The sequence below is a fragment of the Aspergillus melleus genome (assembly GCF_016097325.1).
Source record: "Aspergillus melleus strain CBS 546.65 chromosome Unknown contig2, whole genome shotgun sequence".
Taxonomy (NCBI): domain Eukaryota; kingdom Fungi; phylum Ascomycota; class Eurotiomycetes; order Eurotiales; family Aspergillaceae; genus Aspergillus; species Aspergillus melleus.
The window spans coordinates 3,071,320-3,086,105 of NW_025763371.1; the positions used below are offsets into that span (position 1 = coordinate 3,071,320).

The following is a 14,786-nucleotide window of genomic DNA, read 5'->3' on the forward strand; positions in this document are numbered from 1 at the left end:
CTGTATATTCTTGAAAATGTCAGGTGTATCAGGTATCGACGTGCAGCCAAATCCACGGTATCTCTTCCGCCAACCCGTGGCGCTGCAATGGTTCGAGAATGGGAAGCTCGTGAAGCGGCAGGAAGAGGAGCGTCAGGCTGGTGAGTGTGTGTATTCGGCACTTCCTTGCTAGATATCAAACGATAAATTGCAGAAGCTAATGCGAGCTTGGGATTTTCCCGCGCAGGACGCTTCGAACTCTTCCTGGACCTTCTGTATGTTGCTATACTGGCCAATTTCGCCGAGTCGCTGGCTGAGCATATCACGGGTGCGCGTCTAGCGATGTATATTGTAAGAGAACCCAATGCGCAACGAGATTGGCGAGGTCTGAACTTACGCTCCGCTGTCAAATATAGTTGATCTTTGCTCCCTCCTGGCATGTATGGAGCGACCTGCGCGAACTGATGAATTCGTTCTACAACGACGACCTGCTGCAGCGGGTGCTCATCCTTTGGGTCATGGCCGTGCTGGTCGTGTACGGCAACAACGCAACCCTCGTGGACGAGGACCTCGGTGCCATGCGCGCCACCGTCGCCGCTTACATGATTGCGCGACTATCCTGCAACGCAGCACACCTCTTCTATTCGTTCGCCAGTTACCATCACCGGGCCCAGCAGCGACTCTGGTGTCTTCTCGCCATGCTAGCCCTCTGCATATACATCCCGTTGTACGTGGAGTCCGTGCCGATTCGTGGAAAGATCGCCGCCGCGGCCGTGGGCATCGTGGTCGAGCAATGCGTCTGGATATTTTGCTACTCGCCTGCTGCGAAGAGCGTGTTGAAGGCTCGCTATACCACGGCCGTGGATATTGCACATGAGATCGACCGCTTCGCGGCGTTCTATATCATCGTGCTGGGCGAGTTCCTGTATCAGATCGTCGTGGGATCACCGGCGGCCATCGGTCTGAATCTGGGTCTGCTGCGCGCCGTTTGGACACTCGTTATCGCATTCTGCCTAAACTGGTTGTATGTGCACAATGACGGAGCTTTGAATGGTACTCACCCCATGCGATACTCGGTGTATACAGCGTTCACGTGGATCTCGTTACATCTGCCGCTGAGTGCGAGTCTGCTGGCGAGCGGACATGTGGCGGCTGCCAGCGCGGCCGAGAACCGGTTCGGCGATGCAGAGCGGTGGTTGCTCTGCGGAAGCTTGGGTACTGGCATGCTCTGTCTGTATGGGCTGGCGCTGTTGTTCGAATGCAAAGATGAACCGGGCACGTTGATATTGGGCAAGGTAAGCACTGCTTCACAATGGCAACTCATAAGCTACCCAAAGGTTGCTGACCAAACCTGAACTATAGCATCTTCGAGTCATCATGCGTCCGATTACCGGCTTGATTATTGTACTTCTCGGCCTCTCCGACTCCCTCGATGTCACTTCCATGATGTCGATCCTCATGGCCCTAGTCGCATTGTGTTTGGTCTGGGAGAACGTTACATCGCTGCGTCGCGATGCTCGGATCTGGGAACGATGGGAGAACACCGAGTATCCGGAAGACAGGGACGATATCGTGCCCGTCGTCAGAAGGGGTTCTGGAAGCTCAGGGAATGCATGAGCTTTAGGGCCTCAACAGATAGAGGATGTTCCGGGTAGGGTTAGTAGATGTATAGGTGTTGATTGCCCGATGAATGATATGACGTGAAGTACCAATGAGGGATACTATAAGGCCATAGAATGGGATCATCGGAGAGTTGAATGACGGTAGAGTAAAAAGGTTGTAGGAAGAATGAAGCGTACGAGAAAGGGAAAAGCCCGTCATGTGCGCAACGGCACGTGAGCCCATATCTTTCTTCCTATTGTAATTTGTTCAGTGTTCTCATTCCTCAAAGTAAGAAACCAGATCAAATCAAGTCAGATCATGTACAACTAATTCGGGTCTTCCCTCCCCCTGATGATGATGTCCAATCGGCAGTCCCAACTCCGAATCTAACGTTCCATTCTTGAACTGCAGCATCGGATTCGGCCACAGATACGCATCCTTGGGCTGCGGCGCCACGGCCTCCAATTCTCCCTGTCGATCTCCCTGCTCTTCGCCCATTCCATCAGGGTCCCGTAATCCCGACACTGGCGGTTGATGTTGAAGTCCGGCCAGGGGGCCTCCTGGTGCTCCACGTACGACATGGTAAGTATCGCCGGGTCCGCGTTACAGAGGATAAACTGGACCAGCATATCGGCGCAATGGCCGAGGTGAATCCATTGTTTCGGGCCTTCGCTGTGTCGGTGCTCCTCCATGGGCGTGTAGCCGGGGTACTCGGCGAAGGCTTTCTCGCGGAGCACGGCAACGCAATGAATCCCCTGCATTTGAGTCGTCGGTGAGCGCAAGTCAAGATATAGATGACACTGGCTTGCGTATGTGACTGCCTAAAGAAAAGTTAGGGTTGGAAATTTGCCCGGATACACGTCCTCCGAGAGGCCCCAGTACTCAGAAGTAAGGCGTCCTCAATTGGGTTTCGACGTAGGCTCCTCCTAGCCATTGACAGTCCTGACATTGATTTCCAGCTGGAGGGTGTTCTTGAAAGGCGAGGGATGAAGGGATGAAATTCTGTCTTCCGGAACAAAGTGATATCATTGCGCTGCTGGTGGTCTCAGATAGGGATGGTATGCACGAGCAACGCAAGGAGGGTCGGAACGACAGATGAGAAATATACAACCCGAGCACAAAAGAGTATCTCATACTACACAGTTCGATCAATTGAATCAGTCATTGCCATATAACTAGCAGAATATAGCTCAAAAATTACATCCAAAATTTTAGATATCCACCGTCCTGCACGTTCCCCCTTCGCAAATGAGCAAGTAATTCTTGGCTGGGTCCGACGGTTTGAGATCCTTGAACAGGGGATTTCGGCTCCTCAGCCAGAAAGAGGGATTGCCGACAAAATCGCCCACACGTGACGGGCGGATATCAACGAGAGAAGCAGTGGTGGTTGACGTAGATAACGCGGGCCCGGCTTCTGACCGGATCTTTTGCACAAGCAAATCTCGTACCGAGGTCGGCTCCTCTGATTTGCTGAGAAGACTAGATGATGATTGAGGGGCAGTAGTGATGACAGCGGTGCTGAACACGCCTGTGATGTTGCGTGACCCGGCTTCTAGGCCGACGATTGCGTCTAGTAAGCCGACGAAAAGGAATGGGTGCTGAAGAATTTCAACGGCAAATGAATGGCACGTTTGGCGCGAGAGTGTGCGATATCCCTCGTCTTCGAGTAAATTTGCGAGGCGAAGTAAATTGCGAGCAATGACGCCGTTCACTGACGGCGTGGCCGACTCGGTCCCCGTCTTTAATCGGAGTAGAGGGCCAGGCATGCCTGGTGTTGGCGTGGAAGGTGTACTGTAGTATCCCGCTGGCGTCGATCCAGCATACGCCATAAATTCTTGATTCAGATATTCTACGCTAACAGTTAGCAATGACGGCTTTCAATAATACGGCAAGGGTATAGTAGGGCATACTTTGTAATTGCTCGGCAAACTGCAGGTAGCTGTCATCGAAAGTGGTCTCGTACAGGTCCAACAGGCCAGAAATAAGATAGGCGTAGTCGTCAGCAAATCCGGGGGTGTCGCCCCTCGCCCCATCGCGGTAGACACGCCAAAGTTTTCCGGTGGGTTTGTCGAAAAGAGTGTTCTTGATGAAGTTCGCCGCCTTGACTGCAGCATCCCGGCATTGGAGCGCTTTGGAGCTTTCGATTTGTTCAAAAAGTGCACTGCACTTGGCGAGTGCTCCAATGGCCAAGCCATTCCACGCAACAATGACTTTGTCGTCCAAGTCCGGTCGCACTCGGGTTCTCTCCCGGTATTCGCAAAGCTTCTGCTTAGCAGATCGAATGATTTTCACCACTTCGTCCTCCCCGAGACCAAAGTCTCGAGCCAACTTGCTAGGCGTGACTTTGACCGATAATACATTCTGGTTCATGAATTCGTCGTGCGGGTCATTTTCCGGGGCAATATTCCCGTCAGAGAGAACACCCCAATGGCGAGCACATACTTGCGCATCTCGCTGGCCAAGCACCTGTGTGAGTTCCTTCAAGGTCCAGACATAGAACGCGCCTTCTCGCTTCTCCGTGTCATTCGGTGTTGGAAGACTGTCGGCGTCTTCGGAGGAGTGAAATGCACCCGCTGGCGATTGGATAGGACTACTTGTCAAGTACGTAGCCAAGTCATAGACAGCACCTAGCAGTTCGGGGTTATGCGTAACTTTGAATGCATCGACATAGACGTCCAAGAGCTGGGCTTGGTCATAAAGCATTTTTTCAAAGTGAGGCAACAGCCAGTTCGACGTGACACTGTACCGTGCAAAACCGTGGCCTATGTGGTCTCGGATCCCCCCGCGCGCCATGTTGATAAGCGTATTGACTGCCATCGCGGTAGCCCTCTCGCATTCCTCTTGCCCAACAACATCCGATACGGCGGCTGGATAAGTTCCCAGACGGAGCAAGAAGCTCAAGTTCGTAGGTGTCGGAAATTTTGGGGACCGGGAGAATCCTCCATGTACGGGATCGTATCGCGAAACAAAGTGTTGATAAGCCTCCTCTAAAAGCTCAATATCCAAGTCCTCGTCCGACGGTCGGTCCCCCTGGTACGTATGCGTTCCTTCTTCGGCAAACTCCCGAAGCTGTTTCGTGATTTCTTTCGCGCTCTCGCGACACCGTAGCTGTTGGGTTTCCCAGACCTCTCGGAGCTTATCCAGGATATCAATAAATCCAATAGTCTCATTCCCGGGTAAGCTAGAGGAGCTGGGACCCGGCCAGTAGGTGCCGCCAAACACCGGCTCAAGGTCTGGAGTGAGAAAGACATTCAGCGGCCAGCCGCCCGAGCCGGTGGTTGCTTGGACGTAATTCATGTAAACATCATCGATATCCGGTCGCTCCTCACGGTCAACCTTGATGGGAATGAAAGATTCGTTTAAAATCGACGCCACTTCTGGCGACATGAACGATTCCTTTTCCATAACATGACACCCTATCGAACATTAGTTGGATAATCCACCAAGGTTGACTGCTTGTGACCGAGGGGAGAAAATAAAAATCAAATAGTGCATACAGTGACATGCCGAGTATCCGATGCTCAGAAAGATGAGTCGATTATGTCGCCGGGCCAAATCAATCGACTCGGCATCCCATAACTGCCAAGCGACAGGATTATCCATGTGGCCCCTAACCTTTCGATCAATCAGTGTCATTAATCTTCAAATTACGACGGAACGATTGCTCACATATGGGGATCGACTATGGTGCAGTCGATTGACCAGCTTGGGCTCCGCGTCGGTTCCACCGGCATGCAAGTGCACGTCCATCGGGGCGGCCATCCTGCAAGAGGAACAAGCTAGGATCTCAGTTGCTGGGAGACGATGAATGACAAGATCGCTCGGTCGCGATCCGAGGGCCACCGAAGAGGGGCTAAGAGGGGTGTGAATGTGATGAGTTGAGAAGAGATGCAGCCGACCAGTGGGAAAGGGTCCGAGAATAGGGAGAAGTGAGGGACCACGAGGCAGGCAGCTAGTGGCAGTTGGAGAAGAACAAGTGGGATGGAAGGATCGGGGCTGGACGGAGTGGAAAGTAGAGACGGTTGGACTGTTAACTGTTAACTGTTAAGGCCCGCATCCGGGAGATCGGCGCCTGCTGCGTCATCGATGCCTGAGAGGTCACGTGTTGTATAAATACGTAAGCGTGTATATCTCTATGTTTGTGCATCTACTTATACTACATCCAATATTATCCCCTTAGACTTTCTCCATCTTCACCATCGAACGTAATATATCCCCTCGACGGTCCTTGTCCGATATCTTCCATCCCCGCAGCAGCAGTGTGCACAGTGATGCTGCAATATACATGAACCCCGTGAACAGCTGCGTGTGGAGATACTCGTGCTCTCCGGTCGTCCGAAGCTCAAGTCCGATAGCCGCTCCGACTTCGAGATAATCAGTAACACAAACATCTACCAGATTGCAAGCCGTATGACTTACAAGTTGCAGGTACAGAACAGACGAGCCAGGCAATGGTCAAGCATGACTGCAGCTCTTCTAGTCCGACAACCTCGGCGGCCAAAGGGCCAATAGCCTTCAATACCGTTAGCTAATGGGTGAAATGGGCGAAGGTCTCATCTCACCGCCCAGAAGGTGCCAAACAAGATCCCAGCAAACAATGCAAAGCAAGTGAGGGCTGCATATGTCTTCGCAAAAACCCACAGCAGCAGACATAATACGCCGCTGACAAACGAGGCAAAAGTGGTAACATTCAATCTGCCAATCTTGTCACTGAAAAAACCTACCGCAGGGCGTCCGAACATCTGTCCTATATTCATTACGGCGGTGATAGTGGACCCTTGGCTGGCAGTCAGGCCGATGCTTCGAGCGTATGTTGCCAGCGAAAACCAAATCACCATGAAACCCATCACGCTGAAAAAGCCCCAAGCGATAAATAGCCATGTCTCATATCTCTTTCCGAGCTTGAAATTGATCGATAACCCCGGTCTCCCGGTTGCATGCGCTGAGCTTCGGTCACGCAGAAGCAGTAGGCAAATGGAGTTCACAACGAGCTGTACGATCGCTAGGATTCGATATGACCAGCCCCTGCCGACATTATCTAGCATGGCGTGAGCTGCAAGCGAATATATTAGTCCGCCAGTGCCGGTTCCAGCTGTTGTAATGCCTGCCGCGAGACTTCGCCTTTTGCTGAACCACTGCGGAATGATGGCGGTTGTCGAAAGATACTGCAGACCGAGACCCCATCCAAAGCAGACACCTTGGCTCAGATACAGTTGCCAAATCGCTGTGCTCCAGGACGCTCCCAGCAGAGCTGCGGTCTCAAACAGGACACCGAGGGCTATGGTAGCCCTGAGGCCAAAGCGACGGTGAATGGTTGTGATTAAGGGCGATATCACGAGAGCCTGTGAAGCCGATAGACCTCCAATCAGGGCAAAGTCGAGAGCTCGACTGTGCGGGAATATGGAATGGGAGGTGAAGTATTCCAGGAAGACACCATAGCTCTAGACCTGGTCAGTTGACGGGCTGTCATTTCAATTGGACGATAGTCACGTACGGACAGTATTCCCCAGACGTGAGCATTGTTCCAGAAGACTGCAAACACGATGACCCATCCGTAACCTCCGTCAGTAGCATCGGGGGACGTCATGATCAGGGGGCTTTCGCAGTTATCTGAATACTATACCAATGACAGGGACCGGATGCAAATGAGAACGAGATAATTGCTTAATTACAGTGAAAAAATTTACCGGATAAAGAGCCTCCAGAGCAAGGGAATTTGATTTAATAGGATCGATACGGACTAACCTTGTACAGACCCGATTCTTCCTAAGCCTATTTATTCGATTAATAAGGCAATCGAACCCCTTGTTTTTCTATCCCACATTCTACCGTCCATCTCCCACCGGAACCCCAGGAGCCGTATCCACCAAAGCTCCAAGGGTAATCCTAAAATTCTTTCTAATTCCGAACAACCTCTTCTGAAACATGGCCCTGCTCTTTGTCAAAAGCTGATCAATGATTACGCTACCTCGATTTCTATATCAATTTATTCATCAATTTTATTAATGGCCCGGTGGGAGATGTCCACCAGAACCCACCAAGGCCGAAATTGCGCCTATCGAGAAACCATATAAACTGTCCATCTTCTCAATGACTGTCCCAACATCATCATCAACACTGAAAACATCTTAAGTTATCATTCTCTTCATCATCCATACCCACCATGTCTTCGTTCCAAGGCACCATCTCCATCACCCACATCACCACCGCCACGGCGATCATCAACATCGACGGCATCCGATTCCTCACCGACCCTGTCTTCTGCCCCGGCGGATCCCAATACATCTACGACGGGTGGTCCAAGGCTCCCAACCTGAAGGACTTTGGATTCGAGGGCCGTCCTCCGGCAGGTGTTCTGACCAGCACCGAAGACCCTGCCCTCCGGCTCCACGACCTCCCTCCCATCGACGCTGTGCTACTCAGCCACGAAGACCACGTCGATAACCTCGACCCCCTCGGCCGCCAACTCCTCGACGGCCGCCGCGTCTTCACGACCCCCGACGGTGCCAAGAACCTGCAACCTCGCCCGGGCGTCGTCGGCCTGCAACCGTGGCAAACCGTCACCGCGAAGATCGGCGGCAAGGAGTTCCGTATCACCGGCACCCCCTGCAAGCACTTCCCCGGCGGCGAAGTCACCGGGTTCATCCTGGAGGCGGAATCTTTCGGGAAGGGTGCGAATGGCTTGCCGAATGCGGTGTACTTCTCGGGCGACACGGTCTGGATTGACGAGTTGGCGAACATGAAAGATAAGTGGAACATCTGCGTGGCGGTGCTGAATCTGGGAAATGCGCTGTTCTCGCACCCGAACGGTATCTTGCAGATTACGTTCGATGGGAAGCAGGCGGCGCATTTGATGAGGGTGACGGGGGCGGAGATCATGGTGCCGATCCATTTCGAGTCGTGGGAGCATTTCACGGAGCATAAGGGGGAGTTGCTGGCTGTTTTTGAGCAGGAAGGCGTGCAGGAGAAGGTGCGATGGTTGGCGCCAGGGGTTGAGACTTCGGTTGTTTAATTTGCCTGTGCTTTTGTTAAATACAGCAAATAGACATAAAAGTTTTAGATATCGTTTAAATGGACAAATTGTGTCGTATCGAACCTTGTATTAGAGTCGCCAGATGTTTCAAGTGAATTTCAAAAGATGCCAAAATCACTCTAACCCACAACATCCAAGCAGCTCCTCACACTCAGATATCCACCTCCCAGATTGACTCTTCCCCGAATCTACATCCCTCCTAATCCCCTCCAGCAAGTACGCAAGCTCTGGATTTGACCTCGCCTCCCATAGATGATTACTATTCGGCTCCGGAAATTGCAAATCAGATAGCCGTAGCAGCTTAGCATGATCCTCCCCTATCTGAGAAGCGCAGCAGCATAGCCTAGAGACCTTGTACAGTGCCAGTCCGAACCGCTTGATCTCTTCCACTCCTACCCAAATACATGTCACGGATTCGATTGAACGGTATCGGCCGAGCATCGCTGGGTAGGAGAATACGTGATATCTGCGGCATGTGTTTACGAGGGCGGTAAGAATCTGATAATCGGGTGTAGCTAGTGGGACTTTAAGGCTGAGTGGGCGGGATTGCTGGGGGGCTATTAGGAGGGAGAAGATGATGTAGAGGAGAATGCCCTGGTATGTGGCTATCGGCCAGGCTGAGGAAAGTGTGTCGGATTGGTCGGGGAGGTCTTCCCATGTTGTCTATCGACTCTGTTAGTCAATAATTGATTTGATGCGATTTAAAATCTTGGTCATAAGTTGATGAGGGTCGTCTACTGACCTGTTGTTCCCTTATACACGTCCCCAACCATCGATGCAAATCCAGCGCCATCTGCTGATTGGAATTATCGCCACTAGCCCACAGTCCAATCATAACGACCGAGTACAAAAGCAAGGCAGGCTCATGGTCCACGCTGAACGTCGCCCGATGCAGAAATGGCCATTCGGAGTGGAAAATCGCAAAATAGATGCGCACATGTCGTTCAATATCTTCCGGGCCGCCGAGTCGGTCGAGAATCGATGACTGGGCTGACTCCATCCTCGGCTGCGATTCATCGTCTCCGTCCCTATCTTTTAAACTAGAGCCATTACCATCGAACGAACAATCTAGGTGTTTTAGTTCGCAATTCTGACATGGAAATCCGCCGCGACAGCGCACTTTCGCCCCCCGACACGGTCGACAGGCTTGCGCGGAGCGGATGATGTGGGATTGTTCCTGCTCCTCGTGGTCTTGTCGAATGTGGCGGCGCAGAGTGTCGCTGCGTTGTGTCAGCTCTTGCCACTAAGTTCAAACACACTCGTCTCAGAGACATAAGATGTGATACCTTCGAGAAAACACGCGGTCGCAGACTGGACATGAGGACCGTTCGCCTCGATGCTGCGCTTCATGCCGGCGAAGGTGCTCCTTGCGTAGATAGCTGCATTTGCAGGCAGGATGGCGACAGTAGAATCTCATGTTGTATATCTCAGGGATGCCAATCCAGTTCCGACTGAAGGAGTAGAATATCTAGAGAAGTAGAGAAGTAGAAGGGGAGAATATCCCACCGCTATCCCACCGCTATCCCATCGCTATCCCACCGGCTCCCACCGGTATCCCACGGTGGAGACGATTAGATAACCTTCTTTCTCTTTCTCTCTCTATACATCCCCGCATTGCATCATAAATACTCCTCTTTCCCCCTCATTTTGTATTATCCTTCTTGTCCTAATCCTCATTCTCAAATCCATCTCTCATTCACCCCTAACAGAAAATCCAAAATGTCCCCCCTCTCCTTCCGCCAAACCATCGGCCTCCCCCGCTCCACCGCCACCACCCAAGACTCAACCCTGATCATCATCGACGCGCAGAACGAATACGCGCAAGGAAGACTCGCCGTCGAGCACGTCTCCGCCAGCCGCAAGGTCATCTCTGACCTGCTGAACCGATACCGTCGCGGCGGGCACAATGGCAAGAACATCGTGCACGTGGTGCACGAGACGCCCGCGGGAGCACCAGTGTTCACGAGCGGCACCGAGCTGGCGCGGGAATTCGAGGAGCTGACGCCCGCGGCGGGCGAGAAGGTCGTGACGAAGAACTTCCCGAGCTCGTTTGCCCAGACGGATTTGCATGCGTATCTGAGCGGGTTGGGGCCTGTCGGGAAGAAGATCGTGTTGGTGGGATATATGGCGCATGTGTGTGTGTCGACGACGGCGAGGGCGGGGAGTGAGTTGGGGTATGAGGTTTTGGTGGCTGGTGAGGGCGTTGGGGATCGCGATATTCCTGGTGTGAAGGCGGAGGAACTGGTGTCGACTGTGCTGAGCGAGTTGGATGATGCGTTTGGGACGGTCGTGTCGGCGACGGAGATTCAGGGGTGAGGGATTAGTTCGTGAGATTTTACTTGTGTGTGGCTGAAGGGAAGGGTTTTGTTGGCCTGAGAGTCGAATTTGAATTATTTACAATTTCATACATATCATGTCATGCAATCTAACAGAGCAGCATCGTCTTCAATAAGATTCGCAAAGCATCCGCCGGCAAGCACATCCTCCACTTCCTGCGTTACGCTTTGTATCCGCTCTATGGATACGGCTGCAATAGCCCATAGATTCCCCATGGCTTTCAATGTCCCGATATTCAGTCCCAGGTAGGGACGCACCGCACTGGTCGTCTGCGTAACCTCGATCGACAGCACCGCCAGTTGTATCACTGAACTGAGAACCAGCGTGCACACGAAGAACGGGGTATGTCCAACAACCGAGGGGGACAGCGAAGCCAGCTTCGACAGGCCGGTCGCCGCAGCGACAACCTTGGCCGTGTGGACCTGCGGGTTAAGGGCAAGTGATGAGAAACTCGGCGGACTCGCACAGAAGATTCGGCCTGTAATGGGTAAAAACGCCAGGAGCGAGGATCTAGGGAAATGCAGATAGACAGCAGCGCAATGCATGATCATCATGGCTTGGAAAGTCATTTGGTCCAATTCGCCAGTGTGTCGCAGGAGTGGACGATGGTAGCACCGTGACTGCACGCGGTGGAGCCACGAGGTGATTGTCGCGTCGAGGACGTCCGTCGACTCTTGCGGGGCGTGAGTGGTGCCGACGAGAAGGCATTTGTGCAGGATGACAGCTGCTTCGACGCGGTACGCCGAGGAGGACAAGTCCGCGTCGTTGTGAAGTAAGGCTTGACGGTCCAAGTCGCTGATCGTGGTCAGCCCACCGCCCGAGAAAGACCCCGTGTAGTTCTCCGGCTCGCAAGGCAGCGGCACGTCGGGAATCTCGAGAGTAAATTGCAGCGAGCCTTCAACTTGCACAGCGGCCATGAGGGTATCGAGGATAAATATTTCCCACCACGTGCGTCGCGCGCTCTCTGCGTGCACGGGATCATGCGTCTCCAGGGAATCCGAGAACCCGCGACAATGGAGACCGAGTTCGAGGCTGCATTGGATGGCCTGAGCCATGCAAATTTTGGCTTCGATAGGGTGTAGGCGCGCGTGTAGAATGATGGAAAGAAGGAGCAGGGCTTGGACCTTGACCATGTCGAGATCCGCCTCCTCGACGTTTGCTCGTAGAGAGGCCGTTCGATCTGGTACCAGATTGACCAGATAGTGCAGACCGATGTATTCGACCAGGTTGACGAGGTATGCCGGCGGGGCAGACTGGATGAACACATCATGAGGCGGCAGAAATGGATGTGCTTGATGGAAATGTAGGTAGTAAACGCCGACGAGATGCTTGCTGTCCACTCCAAGATCAGTCTCAACAGCACCGAGTGGCTCGACAGGCAGCGACGAGTCGCTGGGGATCGGACCCGGTCGGCATTTGCGTCCGCGGCGAGAAGGCACAAAATAGCAGGAGAGATTCAGCGTTCTGCATCGACCACAGCCGGACACGTTGCCGTCACATTTGAGGTGTTTCTCGCGACAGTTCAGGCAGGCCACCGCAGTCGACGAAATCGCCGTCGGACTAGATTGACCAAATTCCATATTGGACATGAGCTCCAGCTAATTTTGGACGGAGTAGTTATCGCAATCAGTCGAGGGAATGGAACCATTACATGTTCGGCGACTTCCCCGGTCAAGTCGCCGAATTGGTGGGTCTGCCAGTTGCTAGTTAGGGCTTCCCCGGTTGGAAAGGCTGGAAGGGCAACGCCTCCTCGCATTTACATTTAAGACAGTCTTGGGACTCTTGTCAGACTCACAGGACATCGGGTAAGGGGACATAACCTACGGAGTACACTGTCTATGTAGTGTGTCGGGCAAGTGGCCCGTTGACTTTACCATTGCGCTACAGGCCAAAAAAGCACAATGAATAACCAACAGGTCGTTCAGTCAACGCAGTATATAACAGCCAGTCAGGGATTCGGCGTGCCATGGTAAGCTACGGACCAACTCCCTGACATAAGTGTCTTCTGGCGCTTATATATCTGAGCCGGAACTACAGTACACGGAGTAGACTGGGTATGGGGTAAAAAGTGCTATACTAAATCTGGTAGGCCATCTAACAAGTCCCCTCTGTCACCCAAGCTGGTTGATCTGGAGACCCCAGGATCAAGTTATCGTGCTAAAGGCACCTGGAAACAAAATCCGTGTCGAGGGAGTTGCATTGATTGACATTGCGAGGATCGAGCCCCCACCGAGTGACGTCAACAGCCATCCGACCCGACAAAAACATCACTATGAACTCAGTGCCTTTTGGCACGGGAATAACGGCATCCCGCTCGCTCTTTGGCCCGTTGATTCGACAAGTGAGCCGTTTCGAGTCGATCACAATCTGCAAGGCTGAAGATATTTGATCCCCCCGTTGTTCGACCCCAATGATGTGGCGGTGCTGTTAGTGTTGGACCGTTAGATCCGATCTAACAGATAAGAAGCTCCTGGTCCGCCTCCTGTTTTGTCATTCCATCTTTTCAACTCTCATCTTCGAGCCCTAGTATATAATAGAGAAACCGAACACGATGTCTCGTCTCCTCTCTGAACCTATCATCTCAGATCCGGGCAGTACAGCCCTCGTAACGGACCTATCGGTCTCCCCAACCCACATCATCGTCTCGCTAGATAATTCGGAAATCTACGTCTACGATACCCAAGGCAACAAGCAGCACGTTCTCACAGGCTCTGAAGGCGCCGTCTGGGCAACCGCGGTGCAGGGCGATCTACTCGCCAGCGGAGGGACTGAATCCGATATCCGAACATGGAACTTATCAACGGGGTAAATAGAACTTCACGTCCATGCCGTGCCCGTATAGATATACTGGAAACTGATCAATGTTATTGGGATCAATCTTCAGGGAGCCCGGTCCCATTCTGAAAGGCCATACGTCCACTGTGCGCGTACTTCGCTTCCTCGACGACGCACAGACCCTGTTATCAGCGTCCCGGGACGCGACGATTCGGGTCTGGGATACCCAGAGTGGAGAGTGCAAGAAGGTCTTGGACGGTCACTCCGGCACCATTCGCTGTCTCGAGGCCTTCCCGCTAGGAAACGTCTTCCTGTCCGCCGGGGGTGACGGTGTCGCGTATCTCTGGAGCGCCAGGGATTTCTCGCCTCTGCACAAATTGGAAGGACACGAGGGGGCCATCTACTGCGCGGCAGTCGATGCTCAGGGTGACATGCTCGTCACCGGAGGGCAGGATGAAACTGTCCGCATCTGGCGGGCTGATAGCGGGTAAGTCTAGCAGACCTGTAGCCTCGTTGCGATTCGGGTAGTTAATATTGTGTTGGCAGGGAATGTCTCGAAGTCCTGCATGAGCCGGACGGTGTCGTTGGGAGAGCCCAGATCCTGGAGAATTCGACCTTGATCACAGCGGATTCGGCAGGCTTCGTGCACGTTTGGTCGCTGTATACTCCTGCGCGTCTGATCTCCAAATTCAGGGCTCACGAGGACCCCGTATCAGCATTTGACGTTCGCGGATCCAGCCTAGTGAGTGCCGGCGGTTCAATTCTGCTGAGTGACATTGAGAGCGGCAAAACTATCGCCACAATTGATGATACCGCGCACTCGGTGTGGAAGCTGGGTTTCATCGAGGAGAATAAAATCGTGGCCTTGGTGGCTCGGGATTCGAAGCCGATGATCGAGGTATGTACAACAGCTTGGATTGTCAGTTGAACTAGAAAGTGATGCTAACTGGAAGAGCAGATATGGGATGTCAGTCAGGAGGCAAAGAGCAGTGAAGGCTCATAAATTGGTTGAGTCGTGATATTTATTAGCAAGCCTTGATGGAATTCGAAGATAACCCCT

At 52.8% G+C, this 14,786-nt stretch overlaps 9 protein-coding genes across 9 annotated transcripts; 4 read left to right on the top strand and 5 right to left on the bottom strand.

Moving 5' to 3' along the window:
* Positions 1 to 16: 16 nt before the first annotated feature.
* LDX57_003881 (uncharacterized protein) lies at positions 17 to 1,596 on the top strand (the record flags this gene model as incomplete). The annotated part of the gene is made up of 4 exons (XM_046085535.1): positions 17 to 140; positions 227 to 330; positions 396 to 1,274; positions 1,342 to 1,596. 4 exons carry the CDS (start codon positions 17 to 19, stop codon positions 1,594 to 1,596), a joined length of 1,362 nt encoding a protein of 453 aa, XP_045941498.1.
* Positions 1,597 to 1,967: 371 nt separating this feature from the next.
* LDX57_003882 (uncharacterized protein) lies at positions 1,968 to 2,342 on the bottom strand (the record flags this gene model as incomplete). The annotated part of the gene is made up of 1 exon (XM_046085536.1): positions 1,968 to 2,342. One exon carries the CDS (start codon positions 2,340 to 2,342, stop codon positions 1,968 to 1,970), a length of 375 nt encoding a protein of 124 aa, XP_045941499.1.
* A 450-nt stretch (positions 2,343 to 2,792) lies between these two features.
* Positions 2,793 to 5,343, bottom strand: LDX57_003883 (thioredoxin domain-containing protein; the record flags this gene model as incomplete). Its single annotated transcript, XM_046085537.1, has 4 exons — positions 2,793 to 3,430; positions 3,492 to 4,997; positions 5,079 to 5,196; positions 5,251 to 5,343. The coding sequence occupies 4 exons, from the start codon at positions 5,341 to 5,343 to the stop codon at positions 2,793 to 2,795; spliced, it is 2,355 nt and encodes a 784-aa protein (XP_045941500.1).
* A 414-nt stretch (positions 5,344 to 5,757) lies between these two features.
* LDX57_003884 (uncharacterized protein) lies at positions 5,758 to 7,168 on the bottom strand (the record flags this gene model as incomplete). Its single annotated transcript, XM_046085538.1, has 4 exons — positions 5,758 to 5,945; positions 6,001 to 6,094; positions 6,144 to 7,022; positions 7,076 to 7,168. 4 exons carry the CDS (start codon positions 7,166 to 7,168, stop codon positions 5,758 to 5,760), a joined length of 1,254 nt encoding a protein of 417 aa, XP_045941501.1.
* A 576-nt stretch (positions 7,169 to 7,744) lies between these two features.
* LDX57_003885 (MBL fold metallo-hydrolase) lies at positions 7,745 to 8,593 on the top strand (the record flags this gene model as incomplete). The annotated part of the gene is made up of 1 exon (XM_046085539.1): positions 7,745 to 8,593. The coding sequence occupies one exon, from the start codon at positions 7,745 to 7,747 to the stop codon at positions 8,591 to 8,593; it is 849 nt and encodes a 282-aa protein (XP_045941502.1).
* Positions 8,594 to 9,691: 1,098 nt separating this feature from the next.
* Positions 9,692 to 9,964, bottom strand: LDX57_003886 (uncharacterized protein; the record flags this gene model as incomplete). Its single annotated transcript, XM_046085540.1, has 2 exons — positions 9,692 to 9,834; positions 9,901 to 9,964. 2 exons carry the CDS (start codon positions 9,962 to 9,964, stop codon positions 9,692 to 9,694), a joined length of 207 nt encoding a protein of 68 aa, XP_045941503.1.
* A 369-nt stretch (positions 9,965 to 10,333) lies between these two features.
* On the top strand, positions 10,334 to 10,930 carry LDX57_003887 (putative isochorismatase family hydrolase; the record flags this gene model as incomplete). The annotated part of the gene is made up of 1 exon (XM_046085541.1): positions 10,334 to 10,930. The coding sequence occupies one exon, from the start codon at positions 10,334 to 10,336 to the stop codon at positions 10,928 to 10,930; it is 597 nt and encodes a 198-aa protein (XP_045941504.1).
* A 95-nt stretch (positions 10,931 to 11,025) lies between these two features.
* On the bottom strand, positions 11,026 to 12,531 carry LDX57_003888 (uncharacterized protein; the record flags this gene model as incomplete). The annotated part of the gene is made up of 1 exon (XM_046085542.1): positions 11,026 to 12,531. One exon carries the CDS (start codon positions 12,529 to 12,531, stop codon positions 11,026 to 11,028), a length of 1,506 nt encoding a protein of 501 aa, XP_045941505.1.
* Positions 12,532 to 13,502: 971 nt separating this feature from the next.
* Positions 13,503 to 14,729, top strand: LDX57_003889 (WD40 repeat domain-containing protein; the record flags this gene model as incomplete). Its single annotated transcript, XM_046085543.1, has 4 exons — positions 13,503 to 13,756; positions 13,836 to 14,213; positions 14,273 to 14,624; positions 14,685 to 14,729. The coding sequence occupies 4 exons, from the start codon at positions 13,503 to 13,505 to the stop codon at positions 14,727 to 14,729; spliced, it is 1,029 nt and encodes a 342-aa protein (XP_045941506.1).
* Positions 14,730 to 14,786: the final 57 nt, after the last annotated feature.